The following is a 25,313-nucleotide window of genomic DNA, read 5'->3' on the forward strand; positions in this document are numbered from 1 at the left end:
TCAAAGACATCACTCTAAGTGGAACGTGTGCGTAATACCTAACGAACGAACTAATGGTAGAATCATACACACACACATTAATTGTATAAAATAAATTAAGTTATACTAATAAGTTGTTTAAAATTACTATATACCCAATAATTATTGCTCACCGGTGTTTTTGTAATCAAGTAGCCTCGTATTGTTTGTTGATTGGCGTTTAAACAACATTTAATTGATGGATGGATTAACGTTTTTGATACGATTAGGTTATAATGTCTAACATCGGTTATCTTCTTTATAATAAAAGTATTTTACTATTGCATCTCCTATTTTAACTTTCATTATGACAAAGTGAGAAGATGACCCGCCCTCTCTTCCCACGACAATGATTTTCAAGCCATTTTTAAAACCGTGTTTTAAAGTGATTTTTAGATATACAAGAGCTTTTAATTATTTTAAATCTGTTTTAAAGTGACGTTTAGATATACAAGAACTTTTTATTATTTAGTGTTTTTACCTAACTTCTATTTTTATTGAAGTAAATAACTTAATCAAATCAACCTGTCCATAATATCATGCATTATGTATTGGACGTTAAATTTGTAACAAACAACACCAACAACAGCATTGACAGTTTAATCACTCACCAAACAGCACCAGGAACTCCACGAATGATCCCGTGCAATTTTCGCGGCAAAGTTTAACCTCATTTACTACACCCGTAGTACATGGAACGGTACATGATAATAAGATACCAAGCGTTGATTGGCAGAGAAATGAGTGCGATCTAATAATCATCTATTGTACATGTTATGCATAGTCATTGGAAAATTCCATATTCACTGTAGTTGTTCTTTATGTATAGAAATGGTTATTATTATTATATATAGCTAATAATGAATATATCGACAAATGAGCTGGCACCATTTGTATTTCTGTACTTACGATGTTATCCAAATTACCGGTAAATGCGCTAATTTCTTGAGTCATCTTCATTTGACACGTGGCCTATTTAAACAAAGGCAGCTTAAATTGATCTACGGCATGATACTGCATTTTAAATTCACTCTAAAATATTCCAATGACAAATGTCTAATCTATACCAATGAAAGACGATAATTCGGTGATTATGACTAGGCCAGTCACGTGGTAATTGGACCGTCAATAGACGCTTGCCCAGTTGCCGTGTGTATTGATAGTGCTATATTGTACATACGGTGAGATATTGTATAGATAATGTATATCCTATGTGTAGTGCCTGTGACGTCATCAGCCAATCAACCGGATTAAGGTCGTAATTGAAAAAGCGTTTTGGCGTGTCGGATACTTAAACGTTAACAGCGGACTTAATTTTAATCAGATTGTTGTGAACTTGCCGTAAAGTTGATATAGTAACCATGGGCTATACATACATGAAATTTAGATTTTTGATCTTAAGTGGTCTTTAATAATACAGTATCGTTAACAGATAACATATTACTGTCAAAATATTCTTAGGGTCCAATTTCAATCAATTGTTTTAGAAATTGTTTTAGAGATTTGTATCTTCTGGATAGGACAGGATCCCTCAACCCACCCCCCATACCCACTCCCAGATATTCTCAACCCCAAAACCCAACCCCAATTGGACAGGAACTTGACACTGTTATACCCACAACCGCAAACCTAACACTAACTTGTGTCCCCACAAACTGATTACTTATAATATATCTGATATATTGCTCTCTACTGAATATAGAAAAAAAAACCTGTTTAGTATTTATCTTAACAAAACCATCCTTCTTTAACCCAATTTAAGCTGTAGTAATCTCTGACACACTACAAAAGGTCATCTATTCTATAATAGAAATGTTGGAGATGTTAAACCAACTGAAAGGTTATTCTTTAAAAAAAAAAAAAAAAAAAAAAAGAACATAGGGTCTACACTTGACTAAACAATTACTGTTTTAAAAAATGTTTCCGCCATACAGTGTGAGTGTCCTTAGTGGTTGCTCAACAGTTTGCTGTTTGTCTGTCCACAATTGCTCAGGTTTCCAAAAATAGTTTGACAGGAAGATAAATTATTTGTTAAAACTTTGCTACAATCATTTACATGTAGTTAGTCATCATGAAGATACCTTGATAGAGGAATGATAATACTTTAACTAGATTTTTAAAGAAGGATATCGACATTGTGAATTATTATTTGGGTTTTTTCCCTAAGATAAATTATTAAATATGCCAGTATTGGTGCTTGCTTGGGACCCCTGACTGAAAATGTCTCTAGGGCCTTTACATCAAAAGTTAAAAGGGGGCATTGCCTGTTACACTCACACAAATACCATTTGTTCATCAGTATGGGAGATAATAGATTTATTTGGCACAAACATACTTAATTATGGTACAAAATTTTTATAACTACTTTTGGGGCCCATTAATCCAGCCCCAGAGAGGTATAAGACAACACAGACAATGCAAAATGTCAAGGTTAATGGCAGAGCGACATAACAAACCATAATGCACCAAGTACCTAAAATGTCAAGTTAAAAACAAACCTGTCACACGGCAGAACAGATAAATTAAGTGGTATCAGAAGTTCTGGAAAGTGTAGGCATACCCCATCTTGTGCATGTACACGGCACTCATTTCATCTATGAAGCCTAAAAGATAATGCAATGGATCCTATGTCTGTCCCCAATTCCCCAGAAATGACAATAATCCCCTTTCCTTCAGCCAATTTTATACTCAGGAAATAATTTGACATGTATTATAAAATAAAAGTGAATTTCTGTTTCCTTGATTAATTTAGATTTAAGAAATGTTAATGGGTTTTTTTCTCCAGATGTTGAGTTTTGTGATATGGATGTGGTTGTTAGGGATCCACGGGAAGTGTTGGAGGAGGTTGGTTTGTTGATATTAGAAGCCCGTACCCCAGATCTGTCTGTTAAAGGAAGAAGAGAAGGATCCCATTGTCCAACTGTTCAAGGAGGGGGTAGTCACTTATGTCTTCAGGAGAAAGAGGAGGTAAATATTTTATATAACAAATATGATTTTCAGTGAACATAGATATTTGATTCTCAAATTTTATATTAGACCGGAGACTCAGTTCGAGGGAGTGTCCATCAAATGGGCACAAAACCAGGCCCAACTTTTCTGTAGTAAAATTTTGCGTAGAATACGTTGCTGAGCGATAATCAGTCCATCGTAAGGGCGTTTTCGAGATATTTGGGGTCAAAGGTCAAATGAGGTCATTTGCACTAAAAGTGAATGCGCAGCCATTCTTGTATCATGAAAATATGCTGAAAATGATCACTCTTTCAATAAAAATGTAAACTTGCTAAATTCACCTTTGTTCTTTGTGGCCCTGGGGGTCAAAAGGTCAAATTTTCCGTTTTTGCACTACGAAGATTTAAAGGAATAAAATGTCAGCGTAAAATATAAAAAACTAAAGTGAAACCTGTTCTAATTAATAATAGGAACATTTAAAATTTATCTTTAGGTGGTCTTAGCACCGTATATTTACTTTGGAACGTCGGAAAAGATCTTGCATAACAGAACCGAAACACTTTGAAACCTGTTTCAAAAATACTATATTAATCATTAGATAAATTATTTTTCATATCGAATTATTGTACAAAAATACATTGTGTATTCAAATTTACCAGTAATTGTTGTAATGTAAATATTGGGTGATATCACAAGGGTGTTGTGTTATATGTCCTTCAGTGATTTTATTAATAAACTTTAATAAAAATAAGGGCTAAAAACTTTTAAATAGTAATCTAAAAAGTAGGTTAGATGCCATCTTTATCTTAATGTTTATGAATAGAATGAGTTATTCTTTCATAGCATATCTAGACAGAAAAAAATAACTTCATGGAGTCAATAGAAAGAAAGGGTAACTTTAGGAATAATCAATAATTTGAAGAATACTATTTATTATTGTGAAAGTCTATTTGCAATTAATCACAATTGTTTTTCACCCTGTGCATTTATCTTATATACCAACATTGAAACTGCCTCTTTTTAAAGAGAAAAATGGACCGACTTTCTATGGTATTGGTAGTGCTGTAAAATCAATGTTTTAGTCTCCTAGATAAAAGATCATTTGATATTTCCTACTCATGTCCTGTGTCGTATTAATTAAATTACCTTTGAGTAGTAATAACAGTAGAAGCTTTAACATCAATATCTATTATCTTGTACATAGTAACATGCTGCTATTCTTGTCATTCCTTGTATTTTAGTGTTCTCGTGCTGCAGAGGTCAAGAGACGCATGCACTGTGCTTGGCGTAATTCAGTGCCAACTTATATTGACGTTTTCTTACTACCTGGTTGTAAGCATGGCCAAAAGGAGGCCTCAACAGTAGAAGGATTGGCTGGTTCAATGAAGGAGAAGAGTATATTATTAGAAAGATGGTATATAGAGATAATGAAGAAAAGGCGAGTTTACCATAATCAAATAAAAATAATATAGTTTTGAATGTATTATGCACATTTTTATACCCAACATTTTCATGTGGATGTATATTGTGGTTGCCCCTGTCTGTCTGGACGTCTGTCCACAATTTGTTTGTGGACACTCTACAGGTCCCTTTCAATATTGGCATCAGATTGAAACTTCATGGATTATGGCCCCTGATTGTTCAGAAAATCAAGTTTTTAGCTTGTGGACACTCTAGAGGTCACAATTTTCATCTGATTTTGATGAAGCTTGAAATGCATCTTCATAACCCAAAGATCTTGGTTCCTGTCGATATTTGCGCATATCAGATCGTAACTTCCTGAATTATGGCCCTTAATTGTACGAAAAATCCCCTTTTTATACGCCCACATTGAAATGTGGTCGTATATTGTCATCGCCCCCGTCGGTCCGGCCGTCGGTCCGGCGTCCACAATTGCTTGTGGACGCTCTAGAGGCTAAAGTTAATATCTGATTGACTTCAAATTTATACACAGTGTTTAAGGTCATGAGACGAAGAAGCCTATTGATTTTCAGCGATTTCCAATAATTACTGCCAGAGTTATGGCCCTTGATCGCTTCAAAAAATCTTGTGGACGCTCTAGAGGTCAGAGTTAATATCCGATTGACTTTAAATTTATACACAGTGTTTAAGGTCATGAGACGAAGAAGCCTATTGATTTTCAGCAATTTCCGATAATTACTTCCAGAGTTATGGCCCTTGATCAATTCAAAAAATCTTATGGATGCTCTAGAGGTCAAAGTTAATATCCGATTGACTTTAAATTTATACACAGTGTTTAAGGTCATGAGACGAAGAATCCTATTGATTTTCAGCGATTTCCGATAATTACTGCCAGAGTTATGGCCCTTGATCACTTTGAAAAATCTTGTGGAAGCTCTAGAGGCTAAAGTTAATATCCGATTGATATTATGGCCCTTGATCACTTTGAAAAAATCTTGTAAAGGCTCTAGAGGCTAAAGTTAATATCCGATTGACTTTAAATTTATACACAGTGTTTAAGGTCATGAGACGAAGAAGTTTATTCATTTTCAGCAATTTTCGATAATTACTGCCAGAGTTATGGCCTTTGATCACTTTGAAAAAATCTTGTAAAGGCTCTAGAGGCTAAAGTTAATATCCGATTGACTTTAGATTTATACACATTGTTTAAGGTCATTAGACGAAGAAGCCTATTGATTTTCAGCGATTTCCAATAATTACTGCCAGAGTTATGGCCCTTGATCACTTTGAAAAATCTTGTGGACGCTCTAGAGGCTAAAGTTAATATCCGATTGAGTTTAAATTTATACACAGTGTTAAAGGTCATGAGACGAAGATTTTCGATAATTACTGCCAGAGTTATGGCCCTTGATCACTTCAAAAAATCTTGTAAATGCTCTAGAGGCTAAAGTTAATATCCGATTGACTTTAAATTGATACAGAGTGTTTGATGTCATGAGACGAAGAATCATATTGATTTTCAACGATTTCCGATAATTACTGCCAAAGTTATGGCCCTTGAGACAAACAAGTATATTGATTTGCAATGAATTTTTATGACTTAAACAGCTAAATCCATGATGTTTAAAGTTTCCTATACTAAACGTTAGCATGGGGCAAAACTTTATAAAAACCAAACCAATTCTAATGGTTTTCTGATAATTACTTAATGAGTTGTTACTCTTAATCAGATTTTAATGTATTATAAATGTTTCATTACCGAAAAAGTAAAAAATATGTGACAATTCTTGTTGACTGCCCGGACGATTTAGCTGCTGTGGGCGTATGTTTCGTTGCCTGGCAACCTATCTTTTTTTAGTTTGTTCTCTATTCATCTCTTGCATAATGTTGGTGTATCTTGCCTGGCAACCGATGTGTGTCATTCTTGATGTGACAAAAGCGTATTACCTTTGACCTTGATCAGACATCTACCAGTAATCAGATGGCTGGATAATCAAGACTTCAAAATATTGCAAAGTTTTCTATTGTAGCATATATGTCTTTAGACCATGGCTGCTGTTTCGCCCGTATGTGCCACACATGTCCTACTCGGAATATGCAGAATTGGACATCAAAATATGTTGAATCATATACAGACTACCAAAAAATATTAACTACTGAGGAACTATTACTTATCTTGATTGTTGTTGATAATGGCTGGGATTAAGCAATTGAGTGATCAACCCTTTTATTACGTTATAATCAATTGTACTTAATCTGTCTTGATTGACTTCCTCAATCTACGTGGTATCCTTTATATCTAAATCCCGAAAACAATTCCTGGTTTAGAAGAAGACGAACTGGCGTAAACAACTGAAACTTAAACTGAACCAAATGTTGGTATAATTTCCATTGAACTGGAGCAATACTAATGGCTGTATATACAGGTCTAATGTTCTTAAAAGTCATTTTAAAAAGAACAAGTTTAATAACAAACTAAAAATCTGATAAATAATTACAGAATGTTAATTACTGTCATAGAAACTGGAGACAGCACAATTTTAGAGAATTGGTTTAGATGCATGTACGTCTTCATTTAAATTACCACTCATTTTCAGGTGATGTCAACCCAGTTGGCTTACATATAATTGCTAAGTTTTCATTATAATTATTCCAAGTAAATGAATACTTTATCCTAATTGTTATCAATTTAGAAACAGACAAATACAATAGACAATTTTATTATTTTATCGTAATGTTTTTGTGTTTGTTTTTTTTACAGACATGAGAAGATAGAAGGAAGTGTCTCTAGTAGTTTTTTAGTGCAGGCAGTCAGATCGTATCTACATTTCTCCCAGTTGAGTTCCTGGTTATTATCAACTGGCGGTACTTTATCTCTTAATATTGTCTATAGGTTAGTCAAATATTACATGGTTATATATAATAGCATAATAAAATATTGTCTACAGGTTAGTCAAATATTACAAAGTTATATATAATAGCATATACGGGTTAGTCAAATATTGCAAAGTTATATAATAGATACAGGTTAGTCAAATATTACAAGGTTATATATAATAGCATAATAAAAACTATTTTGTTAGATAATATGGCAAAAAGAAGCCATCTTGGATCTGGTTGACATTTTAATTTGGTTTTCTTGATTAAATTTTGAATAATCAATTTGTGTATGTTTTTGTCTTGATTAAGCCATGAAAAAATATATATTGTTAGAAAAATGCGAATAACAATGAGTGATCTTTAATATTTATATTATTTAAAATGTGGGGCTCAAAGTATCTCCAAAGATAAGAGTTGTTTTGGCATCAAATATAATTTTTCCAACATATCTTTTCCAATCAATGATTATGTATTTTGGATCTTGACTGTTGAGGAAATATACCTTAAATGAGGTTGGTTAAGCTGTAGTGTATAGAAATCAAATTTATGAAATTATCTTTCAGATTATCAGTGCCAGGTGAAGGAGTAACAGAACAGTTCCATGAGAATCCTGACTTCCACACATTTCCTAAAGCAGAATTTACGAAAGTTGGTCTGAGCATAACTGTGGAAGCTTTACCTCGTCAACCTGAAATACCCGCATTAATCTGTAGTAAAGAAACTTCGCAAATCTGTCCTTCCAGTAAGAAAGGAAGAATTAGTCCCAAAAATAAAACAGAATCCAAAATGAGAGAAAACATAATTGACACAGAACAGCATATACCACCAAACTATCTAGATAAAGTCTATTATCAGTATGAACCATCAACCAAAGCAAGACACCATTCCAAAACAGAACCTAAAAAAGATTCCAAAATCAATGAACCTGGTTGTGGCTGTCCACAAGAGAGATCCCCTCGTCAGTCCACACATCGACATTCAACCGTTGCTAGTTCCAAGAGATCTGCTACTCCAACAGGGAAGGCCTCCACATCAACACAGAATTTACTGACTGGTCAGGGATGTTCAACTTCACACCAAGCATCTGTTCAGTATCCTGATCAAAGAAAGTCCCCTTCACGCCAAATCTTCCGTGACAATTTACTACCATTGAAACAGGAATACCCATCCTCTAGTCTACAGGTGACAGACAATTCCTCAAAACGTTTGCATAGTCCAAAAATTCTTCTAGCAACAGCTACAGGATCATCGGTCGATTGTACTAAGAAAAAACGGTTAGACTTGAGTGAGGCTGAAGCTTGTGTGTCATGGGAAAAAGATTATCTTTCAGCCAAAATAAAACCCATGGACATCAATGAATATTTAACTAATTTACAAAACTATTCGTTCTCTTACTCGTCCCTGTCTGATAATTTGAGTGATGAATATACTCCACGATGTAAATTTTATATTGGTGAAAACTGTGATCTAAAAACAACAGCGTGCGCTTCTACCGAGGAAGTAGAGACACCTCTAAAACGCCAACGAGAGAGAAAACGTTCGTTCGAAGAAGTACCAAGGAAATTATTTGCCCAAAGTCTTTCAGACAGCAGTGAAATACAACCAGCTATAAGAACTGACCAATCAGAAAATGGCTTCTGTCACACTTGTGATAAGGAACACAGCCTATCGGAGAATGGCTTTCTAATATGTAATGACAAAAAAAAGAAAAAGTCTGAAAATGGTTTCTATTTACGTTATCCTAAAGAATCTTCAAATGGCCATACATCAGAAACTGAAGTAGAAAATGGAGTTCAGAAAGTGACTGATTTATTAGATAAATTTAGTGTGGAAGATCAGTTTAATATATTTAAAACTGGAAGTAATGATGTGTTTTTTGATTCAGGTTTACATTTAGAAGACGATAATTGTGATAAAGATTTGTATAACACTAGTCAATTAAACTTGAGCTCGTCTTTACAAGATTCATGTTTAGAAAAATCTCAATTGTTAAGTGAAGCTCCGTTATTTCCAACCACTAGTAAATGTGATAGTGATACAGCATATACCAAACATTGTCATAATTCACCTAAAAGGGCTTTCTCTGTACCAGACTATTCTTCTGATAATGAAGTAGCTGTTACCAATGGTTTCTCACTATGCAAAACAGATGATAAGGTTTGCATATAAATACTTTCTAGAGAAGCGCAAGTAAATAGACCTAAATATTAACAGTTGATATGTGTCAAGTCTTATACCCTCACCATAAAAGACAAATTGTAAAAACATAAGCTCTTTAATATTTAGCAGTCAAGATATAACTGAACAAGAATAAAGGCCAATCATTGTCCACCATGTGCGATATCAGCTTAACAATTTCATATCCATGACATCATCATAGCATGGCAACCTGCATGGAAAAGGGGGGAATATTGAGGAGTTAAAAACAGGACTGCACAAATCTTGCAATCCTACAATCATCAAAATGGAGTCTTTTCTAATTAAATTTCTGCAGTCTTCATGCCGCATTCAGTGAACATAGATTATTGAATCGGCCAATTACTTGTTGAAACTAAGATTTTGATTGAATAAATATTTAATTCAAGGGTTTTATTTTCACATATTGTATATTTACAGCAGGACAAAAATCCTCTAAACAAGGTGTTAAATTCTCCAACAATTGAGGACATCATGAGCTTCCGACGTCACTTAACCAAAAGTGCCTCCATGATGTTTAATCAAAGAACCGGTCTACCATCACAGTCTAGTCCCGTAAGTCTTTATTTAGATTCGTCTAGAATTTCATGTTCAAATCCCAAGATAGCAGAGGGGAACATTCAGATTTTACCAATCTGTTTCACACTTGTCATCAGCCTTTGTCAACTCTCCCGAAATTGATGCCAAACATTGATATATTGACTTTGACTTTGAGGAGCCAATATCTAAAATTCAATTATGGGCCTAAAAATATAGCCAAATATCAGTTGCAGTGATATTGGACATTGTAAATTTTATACTTTGAGATCAAAAGAGGTGAAGAGATGAACTGAATTTGTTCATGGGAACAGATCTCTAATGATGATGATATTTATAGTAGCATGTCATTTATTTTTAGGCACCAACTAAAAGAAAATCAGGAAGATTTGACTATGATAGTACTTTAACAAATGCCAGAGCTATTAAATAGTAAGTTTTCAATTGTGATAGAACTTTCATGCTCAGCTGTTTCATTTACTGTAAATAAGAGCTCTTTTGCAAAATATACACCTATATTTTAATGTAGTTGTACACTGCTGTCACCCTGGGTCTCCGTCTTTAGGTCAGTCGGTCACATTTTTTGTTAGTAGAGGCTATAATTGTTATTCATATTGGTTGGCTATCCTTTTGAAAGGAAGAACACTGTTGAAATTCAAATTCCAGAGTTATCCCTCTTTGTCAAGAAATCTTGTCTGCAACTAAAAGGCTTCAATTATGGTCCGATCTTTAAGAAACTTATATTGGTTATTTTTTCTATTGAATGGAAGAATGCTTCTGATTTTCAATGATTTTTATGCGCCCACATTAGAATGTGGTTTTGTATTGTTGTCACCTATCCGTCAACCACAACCATGAGTCTTAAAGTTATCATCTAATTGACTTGAAATTTATGCATAGTGTTAAGGTTCATGATTAATTTTCAACAATATCTTATAATTGTTGTCAGAGTTATTGGGCTAAAGTTTTCATCTGTTTATTGATTATTAACAATTTCAAATAATTAATCTCTAAAGCTCTCTTAATTATTATCATAACAACTATATACAACACTTTCATATTGTTCTAATTGCTTCCTTTAAATGTCATTTCCATCTAGTTTATTATTTTTCAGTTATAATAAATAAAAAAAAAGTTCTGGTATTTTGTATATATGGCTATGAAGATTTATTGATTTTCTATTTCAGTGCTCTGTCATGTTCTAAATTAGCTCTAGCATCAGAAGGTGATGGAGATCAGATATTAGAAGAGAGTGGTCGAGTTCTTAGTACAAGTGCTCCTGCTTCAACTAATTGTTTGCTGGGAAATTTTGAGGTATTTTAATTGGAAAATGGCAATTCCTCTATTATTTGGTTTATAAATATAATTGTCATTATGATAGCGTATGTGTTGATTTGCCATGTTGGATGACCATCTGTCTTTGTTCAATATTTCCATCCTGTATATAAAGCCAGTGTTGAGGTATAACCTAGTATGTAGTCTGTCGAAGCTAAAATTAGTAAACAAATCCACTCAGATCATCAAATCTTTCCGTCTAGAATCATAAAAACCTAATTGCTGATGGAAGTTTAGATTATTCTTAATTTATAGTAATAGTTCAATTCCTCTAATTGTTTTCACTATTATTATACAGCTGAAGAATTACAGACTAATATTGAGTAATACAAAGTGCTCTGTGTTTTAAAGTGTTTTTCTTAAATACCAGTAAAAAATCTGCTTTAATGTACAAAAACTTTAATCTAATTTTAGGAATCTATATTAAATGGTAGAATCGAACCAATTGGAGCTGTAGATGGATTTACGGCAGAAATTGGTGCCAGTGGTTCATTTTGTCCAAAACATTTAGTTCTTCCAGTTTCTGCATATTTCTTTAAATTATCTGATGATAATGCACCATCTCCTTATTTAGTAAGTACTATTTTATTTATTTGAATTTAACAAACCAATATATTTGTAATTTTTATGTAAAAATAAAAAGGATATTTCACTTGATATATAAATAATGCAGTAATATACATGATAAATCAGTTTTTTTTACATAATCCTAAACATGCTCCAAGAGTATTCCAGAACAAGACATTTATAATGGTCTGTAGTATGTGAAAGCTATGAAATAAAGAATTATAAAGGTGATCGCTGTTTGACATTGGAGTTCCATTAGACTTAAAAGAAAGATGGAATTTGAGAGGAACCGAATACTCTTGTATCAAAAGAAAAATTTAAAAACTAAAGAAAAAGTGTTTAGCATTATGTTTTTATATTTTCAGGGACATATCAATTTCGAGAGTTTAGGTAAAAGAGGATATCACATTCCAAAGAAAGGAACAGTACAAGTTGTAAGTTGTATTTTTTGAAAAAAATAGCTAGCTGTTTTATTAATTTAGTCCTTAGTCTGGACCAAAAGGCAGACAAGAACTTTATATTTCTTGGTATATTTTTAGTCTGTTAACTCAGACAAAAATCAGCAATACCAGCTGAAAATAATATGATACATACTTACAGTGAGCTGTATTCTTTATGTTGTTCATGTTTCCGAAACAACAACCGCAAGTTTACAACATCTAGACGTTGCTAGACTGGTCTGCAATTTCCGAAATCATAGCTACGTTATCTCCCTTTAATGGAGACACATGAACGATGGCGTCCAATCAGAGGTTGTGACACAAACACACTCAAATCAAACATGGCGACCTCCGCGGAAACCTTGACATTGAATGAATCTTGAAGTTTGCAACTGGATTATCACAGGTAGACAATTTAGCTAGAAAGAGTGAGACTTGGTATTCGCGATGATCAAGGAATCTGATAGGCTCCCCAGCTGGGTCAGTAGCCAATCGTAATTAATGCTGATATATGCTGGGTATTACGTGAAGGACTGGATAAGATATCAAGCCTTCTATTGAAGATGTATCAGACGTGTCAACTAGCCTGTTTATTCCATGAGACTCACGGATTCACGACTTTTCTCCCGATCTCCCGCACGGGAGGAAATTTCTCACGGAAAATGGTCGTATGCCAAATACTTTTTTTATTTTCACAAAGGGAGGTAACTCCCTTACTACCGTTTCATAAATCGACCTCATGATTGGCTGAATTTGACCGGAAACTTCTGATTCCGGTAATACGCTTGACAGCCCAACATGTGTTTGTGATTACATGTAGTATTGTTTGGAGTAAATAAATTATATTTTTAATGGTGTCAGATTACATAAAATAGAGACCTGTACAAGGCTCTTTCCATAATTATCATTTTACCCCATGGCTAGTAAACGTCTGTCTATGCGATTTTGACAATTCTCCTGTGAATAGAAAACAATTCATGCCACGTGACTTTAGCGTGAAATCGGAAGCCATTGACTGAAATTTAGCCGACTTTCAATCTGCGATGTTGGATTACCTTTTCAGTTAAATATATTACTAGCGATTGCATTATAATACTTTGATATCGATATCAATATTTGCAAAATAATCTGACTCAAAAGTTATCGAAATATAAGCACAATTACTGTTTATATACGGGAGACACTTGCGGGAAAATACCGCTCTGACATCACGTTTCCGGGGATTTCCATTCACGTGATTACACACTCAGCAAACATCGGCAGATTCCGTTACTCTACATCTAGCTAGATGTAGGTTTCTGGAATCTGCTGAGGTTTGCCGAGTGGCGATTACAGCCATAGAAAACAGGATTTGTCGGTTTCGAGGACTGAAATTTGCTACTTTCGACTAAATATAGCCTGCTTTTTATGTGATATTATCAAGAATATAAATGTTATCATTCAAATTATTACGATTTTTATAAGTTTTAACTGGCTAATATTCGCAGATTTCAGTTGTAAAATTTTTACGACCGATTCTATAGGCCTACCACTTATTTATGATGTCACTCAAATGTGACTGAAAACACTTTTTGGAGTACCGTATTAAAGTCTTTTGGGTAGCATTTTATTAATCCGAAACCCAAAGGGAATTTTCATTTGTTCATTGTTGTACGCAGCAAAAACGAGTACACAGTGTAAAAAGTGCTAAAGATATTTAGTATTAGCCTATTATCAATAAAAATGAAGTTATTTGATGAAAAAAAAAATCTCCTGGATTCTCCTGTTTTTTCATTGCTGGTCTCCTGGTTTTTTTTCATACCTGGGGGTTGACACGTCTGAGATGTATGTGGGTGAAATTTCTTTATAATTTCTGTAAAAATAACAAGTAGTAATATCATTCTCAAAAAAATTTGTTGTTAGTTTTAAAAAAAACCCAACAGTTTATTTCTCTAACATAACAGAAAATGATTTTTATGTAGATAGCACATTTGTTGATTGCTATTTGTATTTGCATTTTTATATGCCCATATTTTTATGTGGACATATATTGTCGTCATCCCTGTCCGTCTGGACGTCCATATGTCCACAATTGTTTATGGGCACTCTAGGTCACAATTTTTTTCCGATTTCAACGAAACTTGAAATATAGGTTTATCTCCCTAAGATCTTGCTTCTTTTCGATATTCGCGCATATCGGACCGTAACTTCCTGAATTATGGCCCCTGATTGTACGGAAAATCGCGTTTTTAGCTTGTGGACCCTATAGAAGTCATAATTTTTATCCGATTTAAAAAAATGTATTATTATATCACCGTTATACCGTATTGTTTGAATTTCATGAAAATCGGACCAAAACTGCCAGACAAAATGCCACCCACCCCCGTACGCATATCAAGGTTGGGGACCCTCTAGAGGTCAAAATTTTGATCCAATTTTGATGAAACTTGAAATACATGTTTATAACCCACATATCTTGGTTCCTTTTGATATTTGCGCATATCGGATCGTAACTTCCTGAATTATGGCCCTTGATTGTACAAAATTTAGATGTCACAAAAAGTGACAATATATCACCGTTACACACTAAGATCTTGGTTCTTTTTGATAATCGACATATCCGAACGTAACTTCCTGGATTATGGCCCCTGATTGTTCGAAAAATCACATTTTAGCTTGCAGGTTCTCTAGAGGTCACAATTTTTTTTTCCAATTTTAAAAACCATTTAAATATATCACCATTCCACAATAATGAGGCGGGTTGGATGGCCGAATGGTTAGCACGTGCTAGCATGTGCGCGCTGTATCATAAGGTCTGTCATTGAGTCAACTGGCGTGGTTTCGAATCTCCGGTTGTACATGACAAGGAGTAGGGTTGCCTGTCCAACCTCGTGGGTTTTCTCCGGGTCCTCCCACTGCTAAAGATCCCTGTATGCAAGGGAATTATTGAAATAAAATTAAAACACATGTTAGTCCGGAAATGACCTAGTTTGTGTCGAGTTGACGTTAAACCCCATCTCTCTCTCTCTCTCTCCACCATAATGAAGGTTAAATTCGCATTTCGAAAAAATTGAAATGAAACTGCCCAACAAAATGGACGCTCTTTGTACGCAAATTGTGTAAAAGTGTGTAATATGAAGCTTGTGGCAGAGGTCATAATTTTTATCTGATTTTGATGAAACTTAAAACATCTTTATATCCCAAAGACCTCAGTCCCCTTTCTGGATTATTGCCCCTGATTGTACAAAACAATCGCGTTTGTTTTTAGCTTGTTCTTGATCCATTGCCTGCAAAATACCAATGCTAGATAATCTCCCGGCTTGGATTCAATTGGATTTAAACTAGGCTCATCAATTTTCTCTGATACTGAAAACAGATGGCAATGTCTTGTTTCGCTCGATGCCACATAGATCGAAGAAATTTCAATACCACATACCTACATTGTATTATGTAAATACTGAATGGAATTGAACAATTTTTGGACTGATATACCTATTAGAGATTATTTTCCACAGTAATGTAGTTTGCTAGTCACTCACATTGCTTAAAATAACACATAGGGACTTGAATATAGGGGGGTGTAGACATTATTTGTTGATAATATATGTTTTTATTTTTTAGACATTATTCAATCCTAATAAAACAGTGGTTAAGATGTTTGTTGTTATGTATGATATGACAGATATGCCACCTAGAAGTCAGACATTTATTAGACAAAGAACGTTATATATGCCAGTTGAATCTAATAGTAGTGAGCCATCTTACCTTAGATATTTAATACATTTAAGGTAATGCAACTTTCTTCTCTTTTACACTATAAACTGTTTTTATACGCCCACATTTTCATGTGGATGTATGTTGTCGTCGCCCCTGTCCGTACATCCACAATTTGTTTGTGGACACTCTACAGGTCACAATTTTTATCCGATTTTGACGAAACTTGAAATATAGATCTATCTTCCAAAGATCTTGGTTCCTTTTGATATTGACATGTATCGGATCGTAACTTCATGAATTCTGGCCCCTGATTGTACGAAAAATCACGTTTTTAGCTTGTGGACACTCTAAAGGTCACAATTTTGATCTGATTTTGAAATACATGCTTATAACCCAAAGATCTTGGTTACTTTCAATAATTGTGCATATCGGATCATAACTTCCGGAATTATGGCCCCTGATTTTACGAAAAATCACATTTTTAGCTTGTGGCCCCTCTAAGAGGTCACCTTTATCCAATTTAAAAAAACCTTTGAATATATCACCGTTACACTGTAATGATGCTTGAGTATGAATTTCGTGAAAATCGGACCAAAACTGCCAGACAAAATGGCGCCCCTCTTACACAAATAGTGTAAAAATATGGTATATCAAGGTTGTGGACCCTCTAGAGGTTGTAATTTTGATGAAACTTGAAATTTGTGTTTATAACTCAAGGATCTTGGTTCCTTTCGATATTCGCGCATATCGGATTTTAACTTCCTGAATTATGGCCCTTAATTGTACGAAAAATCGAGGTTTTTAGATTGTGGTGACTCTAGAGGTCACAATTTTTATCCGATTTCAAAAAACGTTTGAATATATCACCGTTGCACGCTAATATATGTATATATGGTTTATCAAGGTTGTGGACCCCCTAGAGGCCACAATTTTTATCTGATTTTGATGAAATTTGAAACATAGCTTTATAACCCAAAGATCTTTGTGCATATTGGACCGTAACTTCCTGAATTATGTACGAAAATCGCTTTTCGTTTAGCTTGTTCTCTATCCATCTCTTGCAAAATGTGGGCGTATCCTGCCTGGCAGCCGCTGGTTTTATTAGTAACCAAATTAGCTTTACAATCATAGTAATTCATATTTCTGGAAATAAGCTATAATAATGCAGAAATTATGATAATTATAAATTTAGTTGTTACATGTATAATTTCCATGCTTTTTGTAGTTGATATTTTTAGGGGTGACTTGACTGAGAAGCAATATGGTATTTGACCATTTAAAAATATTTATTTGAAAATGATAATATATAACATATTGTTGCCTCAAGAAATGTATTAAATTTAAATTGATTTCTTTTCTTTATAATTTAAGATTTGCGAGTACCAAGTCCAGTAAAGTTTATCTTCACACCGATTTACGACTGATATTTGCTCGAGACAAGTTTGAATTTGATAATAAAGTAGCTCAGTATGAACTTCGTTCTTTTACTGAGGGACCAACAAAACCAAAATATTCACCTAAAAGGTGACCCAACAGGAACTTAGGTCAAAATAGTTGTTAAAAAGTTATGTTGATTCTTCACTAAAGAACAAAATATTTTGTTGCCTTTGAAATTAATTTATTCAGCTTACATTGACAATTAAATAAAATGATGATGACCATAGCTTAAACTTTATAGTATTCTGAGATGCCAATTTCATATGTCTTTCCTTTAGATAGACTATCCAATTGATTATCATTATTATATCAGTTGTAATTGATCTATTTGTCTTTGTTTTGTTTCTTTGTTGCTAATTATACTGTTCTGGTATCACAACATAGATATATAATTAAACTCAACAAAGAACTTTTTATAGAATTTCAGTTAATTCTTATCAGAAAAGCAGCCAAACTCTTTTCTTTGTTTTTTTTGGCCGGGGGGGGGGGGGGGGGGGGGTGTGTTTACAAATCCAGTTTAGTTTATCAGTTCTTGTTATTCACCCTATCTGTCCATCCATCATTCAGAATTGCTTCTGAAGACTCTACAGGCTAATGCTATCATTCAGTTGACTTTAAATTTATTGACAGTGCCTATGCTCATGATATGCAATGATTTCTGTTAAACAGCTAAAGTAATCATCTGATTACAGGTACATTGACTTATATAATAATAAGCACTCGGAACCAATAGAAGCCAATCAACTTTTTAAATATTTCGTTATCAGGTTTTGTGTCATGTATATGTTTGGATAACTTAGCTGATGCGGGCGTATATTACATAGCCTTGAAATCCTATCTAGGTTTGGTATAATATCAGAATAGTGAAGAAAAGAATTTGAAACAAGACAAAGATATATAGTTTAAATAGATTGAATATATATATATATGATAAATTAGTTGTAATATTGTGTGTTATTATCATTCATTGTCCATGTACAAATGGACATAAATCAAGAATATCTGTACATTATACTTCATAATTTATCATTAGTCAAGGCTAAACATTACAAACTAAAAATTTTGTTTTTGCATTCTCACCTGAAAATTATATTCAGTTATTAGTAGGAATTGAAGTATACTATTGTCTGTTCTTCATGTAGACTTCGTTAAACAGCACTCAAAAACTGCCGACTACAATTGTTTGTGGAATGTTGAACAAGGCGATAGTAACAGGTATCAAATATAAATGACCTACCTAGATTCGTGATGTTAGCAAGACATGGTTACCACTTATGTTTTCTCTGGGTGTAGTTTTGACTCTTATTCCTATTCAGTCATGTACATATACATGTAATTTAAAGGATGTCTTTAAGAGAAAGATTTTGTTAGTGAAATACTAAAAGACAGCATGGTTATATGTCCTATGAGCCAATTAAATTTTGCTGTGAAATGATCTATTAATACTATGTCTGTTGAGAATACTTCGTACATTAAATTATAGAAACCTTTGGTTGCATAGTTCTGTGAAGATCGCCACAATATGAATGAAACTATGAATAACTAATAATTACATGTGTGCTTTAGAACTTGTTTTGTATGCAAGTAATGATTTGTCTCAAGTTAAGACAATAAATTAATATTTATTAACTATTTATTTCAAATTATTACATCACCCCCATGTAAAAATGTGCACACAATAAACTAGTAACTTATTTATTTGGAAGGAATATTTTTTTATGTTAGTTGAAACATAACTTTATGTATTAGTAGAAGACGTAGATATTTAACGTAATATTTTGAGGTGATTGGATTGCTGTTGACTTTTCTAAATTTTTATGTAGATTAGGGTATAATCGTTTGTAAGACAGCTTGAATGGGTTTGATAGAAGAAAATTTGTGTAATTGTTTTATGTTTTTTAAGCATCCACACAATGAAAATTGATCCTAAAGATTTAAGTTGTGTACTAAATTAAGCAACTTTAAAATGTTCCTTATCATTTTTTCATGAATCGAATTTATAAAACTGTGAGGACAATACAACATATGAATGTATGTATGTATGTATGTATCTGAGAGATTGAAAAATAGAAGAAAGAGGTTATAAAAGGAAATTTGCCTTTATCTGAGATAAATGTTATAAAATGAAGTCATCTCTGCATTGAGATAAGAGCAGTATATCACCAATACCAGTAGTAATAATTCATTCATAATAACATAATACTGCTATATCTTGTATAACACAAGTCCAATTAGTATCAGTTGAGTGACTGTCTGGGATAAATGTCACCACAGTTATTGAATTGATAACAAGGAGGATTGCAGATGGCATACATTAGATAGATAGTTAGATATATCGAATATTGAGAAGTCTTGTGTTGCAGTCTTTCATCATAATATATGATATTATGAACACAACTGGACAGGCGTTAAAGAATCACTCAAATGATGTTCAGAGACTTTTAACAGTATACAAAATGATATATGACTTAGCAGTATACAAAATGATATTTACAATTTGATCATTAACAATATTATGTATATGTAATAGTTTCATCTTCAATGCCAGATTATTTCCTAGAAATGTTTTGATTAACGATATGTACTCACTAATGCCTAGTAAAATGACAGTTACATATAGACAGAGTCATCGTAGATTGTTCACCATTTATATTGTTGAGTTTTAAGATGAATTGTATATTACAAGTATATGGTAGATACCATTATTAGATTACCAAATATTTTGTTGGATGAAACACGCAAAAATTAAAACTGTTTACTTTTGTTGAATGTGGGCCTTAGGTTGTTATTCATAGAAGTGAAAATGGTTACAGATAAATTAAATAGTTTTATTTTATTTTTAGACTTCGGCAGTAAATTCTTAAACTGCATAAATCAGAAGGAAAATTTTAAACTATTATAATCCTAATACTATTGTTAAAACCTTTAAAAAGGTCAGTGAATATTATTAATTGTTGATTTACCTGAGGCTGAGCCATGTTTTCTTGGGAATTTTTTAATGTGTACATGAAAATATATCTTTGGTTGGTTATGTAAATGCTGTTTGAAAAAATGATTAATTTAGTATTTGAACATTGTAACTTCTGGCCAGCAGAAATGACACATCTTTCTTTAACCTTGGAATAGGTTTTAAATATTCAGTTCAGAGAATGAGATACTGACAAAAATTTAATTAAATTTATGTAGAAGCAAATTTAATTCTCTTGAGGATTTAAGAGTTTTAATTTGGTAATGCAATCTTTGATATATGTTCTGTTGAGGTTTTGTTCATTGGTATTTATATATAAACAGAAGAGAATTAGGATCTATATGTATAATAGATTATCTATAAGTAAAATAAGCTTGTCTTATATAAACTGTGATTCAGTCAACATATTGACTGATATTGTGATATATATTTTAGTAGTTATATTATTCCTCTATGCTTTGTTATTTTCTTTTTGCCTATAGATAAACTTATGATGTACTCGGATGGTACAAACTGGTATACAGTTATAAATACAAATCAATGGTGTATACAATATTTATTTCAACTTTAAATAAATTATAATAAGTTATAAAATCGTTAGTCTTTTTTTATCAAATGTTATATAAATCATTAATTAGAAATTTTTTTACATGCCAAGCCCATAATGAACTCTCCAGATCATCAGATGGTTTTGATTTTCAATGGATTTAAACACAATTGACAGTTAATAATTGAATAAAATAGACACATCTAGACTCTTTTACACCTCCTGTATCCAACTTTGTGCACCCAACAATAAATAGATCTAGCACAGCAGCAGAAGGAAGTAACCTTTGGCTGGCTGCAATATGCTCATAATCTCCTTTGCATGAAAATTGTCAAGAATTCTGTTACGTGATAGCAGATGAATACACAGGTAGAAAAATAGAATTCTATGTCATGTATTCTATGTCATCTCAATATTTCGTTTCGTTTATAATAGTTCAAAATTACATTTTACTTGTCTTCACAAAACAAGCTAGGATCTGGAAGAGTTGTTGTATAATTGATTAATCAATGTCTGATTTTTTTAAATCAGTACCGAATGAATTGAGACATACAAGACAATTCTGAAGAGCAGCATATGAGGTTATTATGTTTCTAAATTAGAATTAAATGTGTTGTTATGTAAGTTAGCAGCTCATTTAGATAAATATTGAACAAGGTGGGGCTGATCATACATCCTTGTTTCACACCCAAAGAGGATTCTATACTTTACATAGATCATCCGAAAAGTTCAGTTTAAGATGTGTAGTTCTACAAAGATATAATAAGAATGAAGTCTTTTCCATTACTATTATGCTGAAGGAATATTAGCAATAAACATTTTCTTGAGACTGGGTCAAAGGCTTTGGAGAAATCAAAGATGCACAATAAAGAATTAGTTTTTTTGGTTGTGCCCACGTTGATATCTAATTACATATTGTCGTCACGCTGGTTCACCCGCCATCCACAAAGGCTTGTGGGCACACCAGGTAATCTGTTTCACAGAGGATTGCGAAAGTCTTCTAATATCTCTGTAAAAGATTACATCAAGTGGCGTCAATCATTGGGTCAATGGTGCATTCATTGTTTACATAAGACGTTACTGGTTCAGGCATAATGGTGCCTTTCACTCATTTCACGCAGTTTTATCGGGATATTTAATGGTTCGATTTTCCCAAAAATTGAACTCAATCTTGCTTTGTGTGTAATAAACACAAAGTGTAAAATCTAATAAAAACTGTCACCTCTAGAAGGTCCTCGAGCTATGTTGGTGATTTTCGTACAATCAGGGGCAATAATCCAGGAAATTACGATCCTATATGTACCTAAAATCGAATCCATCCGAGATTTTTGAGATATAAACATATATTTAAGTGTTATCAAAATTGAATAACATTTTGTGAGCTGCAGCTAGAGTGCCCACAAACAAAAGTTAACGGACGTGGGCGTATAAAAATTGGCTTCTTGAAAAAAATTAACAATCATGATTTTCCGGGGTGCTGTATTTGATGAACTGTACAAGATAGAGATAACCACATTTGGTAATTTTTTTTTTTATTGTCTTGCCTACTTCAAGCCTAGAATTATTAAAAATACATTGAAACTATGATTTTAATAGAAAAGTTTCCTTCGTCAGTTTAATTTGATCTCTAAACTATTCTTCATTGTCATTGAATTGACATAATATATTCTGGAAATTGAAACCACATAATATGTAAATTAACATACACATGTTAATTATAAAAATATATACATATATTTATATTTATAAAAATAAACTGTTAAATCAATTAGTGTCAATAGATGGCAACATTGGAAAAATGAGAAATATTTAAAACTTGATTTTAATAGAAGTTTCCTTCCTCAGTTTAATTTGATCTCTTGATCTCTGAACTATTCTTCATTGTCATTGAATTGACATAATAATATATTCTGGAAATTGAAACCACATAATATGTAAATTAACATACACATGTTAATTATAAAAATATATACATATATTTATATTTATAAAAATAAACTGTTAAATCAATTAGTGTCCATAGATGGCAACATTGGAAAAATGAGAAATATTTAAAACTTGATTTTAATAGAAGTTTCTATGGTGGCTGATAGTGGCCATGTTAAATCTCGCCCTTTTCATAACGCGACAACACGACATCACGACAGTATTGGCGCAATCATACGACACTTAACTCTGTCGTATCATCGTGTTATTTTTATCATAACGTCGAGATGTCGACTTATTGGCATAGTCTCTTTCTACAAGTCACAAAAATACAGCTGTACTCATTACACTCATTACATCAGATTAGATACAATAAGACTCGTCAAAAGAGATAATAGGAAAGTGTTGATTAATTATTCGTTTTCTCAAAATAATGAAACATTTTGCGCCCAAAATTGAATTATTGGTATTATATTCAAAATATCTAGAATTATAATAGCAGGACAAAAGTGAGTCAGCTATGTTAATTCCTTGAATAAGAAGTGGTGTCGGTAGGTATCGAACAAGCATGCATTGCCTCGTGTACGACACCCACCAATACTTATAGATTACTGAAGCGATAGTTTAGAAGCGATTTCAGAAGATTTCCAATTTATTTTATTAGAGTGGGAAGGGGATTATATAAAACCTCAAATCAGATCACAGAAAATCACTGCATTGGTGTAGCACGCCATCCCAATAAGTGCAGGGGAGGTTTTTTTATGAGGTGAAGAAAGCGATTTGCAGCTGTTATTGACCTTATCGCGTATTAATCCGTTTGGCATCACTAATGGGATCGGGGCCTAGATGATTAAAAATAGGCCCAGTATTGCCTTCAGCTATGAACACACTCCGAAAGTCCCCTACGCACCCCCCCCCCTCTTATTTTGTTTAACAAATAATTTCGGAATCAATAAAATGGCAGGTCCCTATCATGATGTTTGATACGACTGGAAATTAATGTGTCTAAAATTGATTAAACAACATAGGGTAGTAAATATTACATTTCGAATCCGTATCAATGATACATTTACTCAAAATGTTCCTTCTAATGGATCACCATTTAACTTGAAAACAAGGAAAACAAGCAGCCGATCGAAGAAAAAAAGATTTTAAAAAACAAGTTTCAATATGACAGTCGTGGTTCGGTCATGCATTTACATCCGTGGGTGTCATCCTTTCTTTGAAAGTAATGATTGTGCCAAATTTGAACAAAGTCCATCTAGATTCGCGGCCTGTAGGTAAAGTGTTGACAGATAAAACGAAAAAAAAAACAGACCTATAAAAATATATTTTCTAAAACTATTTTAATTTTGAAATTATATTATTTTCACATTTGCCAAGTGTTTTAGCGAATAGTTATAGAAAGGGTCTTGTCGATTAAGACTATAGCGCATGTGCAATGTGCAGTTTTAAACTTCCGAGACGACAAGTCGATGATACGACAGTTTCGCTTTTTGTCGTGCCGTCGTATCATCGACTTGTTGTGGCGATAAGTCGATGATACGACGACACGACAAAATTGGGTCGATGACACGACAAAATCACGCGATCTTACGACAGTTTGTTCTGTCGTAAGATCGCGTGATTTTGTCGTAAGATCGTGTGATTTTGTCGTGTCGTCGTATCATCGACTTACAGTGGCGATAAGTCGATGATACGACGGCACGACAAAATCACACGATCTTACGATAAAATCGGGCGATCTTACGACAGAACAAACTGTCGTAAGATCGTCTGATTTTGTCGTATCATCGACCTTATTTTGTCGTGCTGTCGTATCATCGACTTATCGCCACGACAAGTCGATGATACGACAAAACACTAAACTGTCGTATTGTCGACTTGTCGTCTCGGAAGTTTAAAACTGCACATGCGCTATAGTCTTTATCTACAAGACCCTTCTATAAATAAAAAAACAAAACTGACACAGTTATATGGGACAACAATCACTGTTTTATTATACACAAGCACAACGTTTCGATAAGTATTCTCTTATTGTTATCATTGTGCTTGATAACGATAAGAGTATATTTATCGAAACGTTGTGCTTGTGTATAATAAAACAGTGATTGTTGTCCCATATAACTGTGTCAGTTTTGTTATGTTTCCAATTGCTAAATGCCACTAAAGGATTATATTACCTTCTATAAATATTCGCTAAAACACTTAGCACATGTGAAAACAATATAATTTCAAAATTAAAAGAGTTTAAGAAAATATATTTTTATAGGTCTGGGTTTTTTGGGGGGGTTTTTTGTTTTTTTTTTACATTTGATCTGTCAACACTCTACCTACAGGCCGCGAATCTAGATGGAATTTGTTCAAATTTGGCACAATCATTACTTTCAAAGAA

At 33.2% G+C, this 25,313-nt stretch overlaps 1 protein-coding gene across 1 annotated transcript in view; it reads left to right on the top strand.

The window, feature by feature from the left end:
• The window catches only part of LOC126814886 (atos homolog protein A), an 80,391-nt gene extending 59,359 nt beyond the window's left edge, over positions 1–21,032 (top strand). Inside the window, exons 3-13 of the mRNA XM_050540325.2 lie at positions 2,804–2,985; positions 4,209–4,405; positions 7,151–7,282; positions 7,833–9,426; positions 9,886–10,020; positions 10,364–10,434; positions 11,190–11,316; positions 11,752–11,910; positions 12,270–12,338; positions 15,945–16,111; positions 17,412–21,032. Of these exons, the coding sequence (XP_050396282.1) occupies positions 2,804–2,985; positions 4,209–4,405; positions 7,151–7,282; positions 7,833–9,426; positions 9,886–10,020; positions 10,364–10,434; positions 11,190–11,316; positions 11,752–11,910; positions 12,270–12,338; positions 15,945–16,111; positions 17,412–17,568 (2,990 nt within the window). The 3' untranslated portion in view covers positions 17,569–21,032. The remainder of the gene's footprint in view (positions 1–2,803; positions 2,986–4,208; positions 4,406–7,150; positions 7,283–7,832; positions 9,427–9,885; positions 10,021–10,363; positions 10,435–11,189; positions 11,317–11,751; positions 11,911–12,269; positions 12,339–15,944; positions 16,112–17,411) is intronic.
• The last annotated feature ends 4,281 nt before the right edge of the window (positions 21,033–25,313 follow it).

Source organism: Patella vulgata, chromosome 3, assembly GCF_932274485.2.
Source record: "Patella vulgata chromosome 3, xgPatVulg1.2, whole genome shotgun sequence".
NCBI classification, from domain to species: domain Eukaryota; kingdom Metazoa; phylum Mollusca; class Gastropoda; family Patellidae; genus Patella; species Patella vulgata.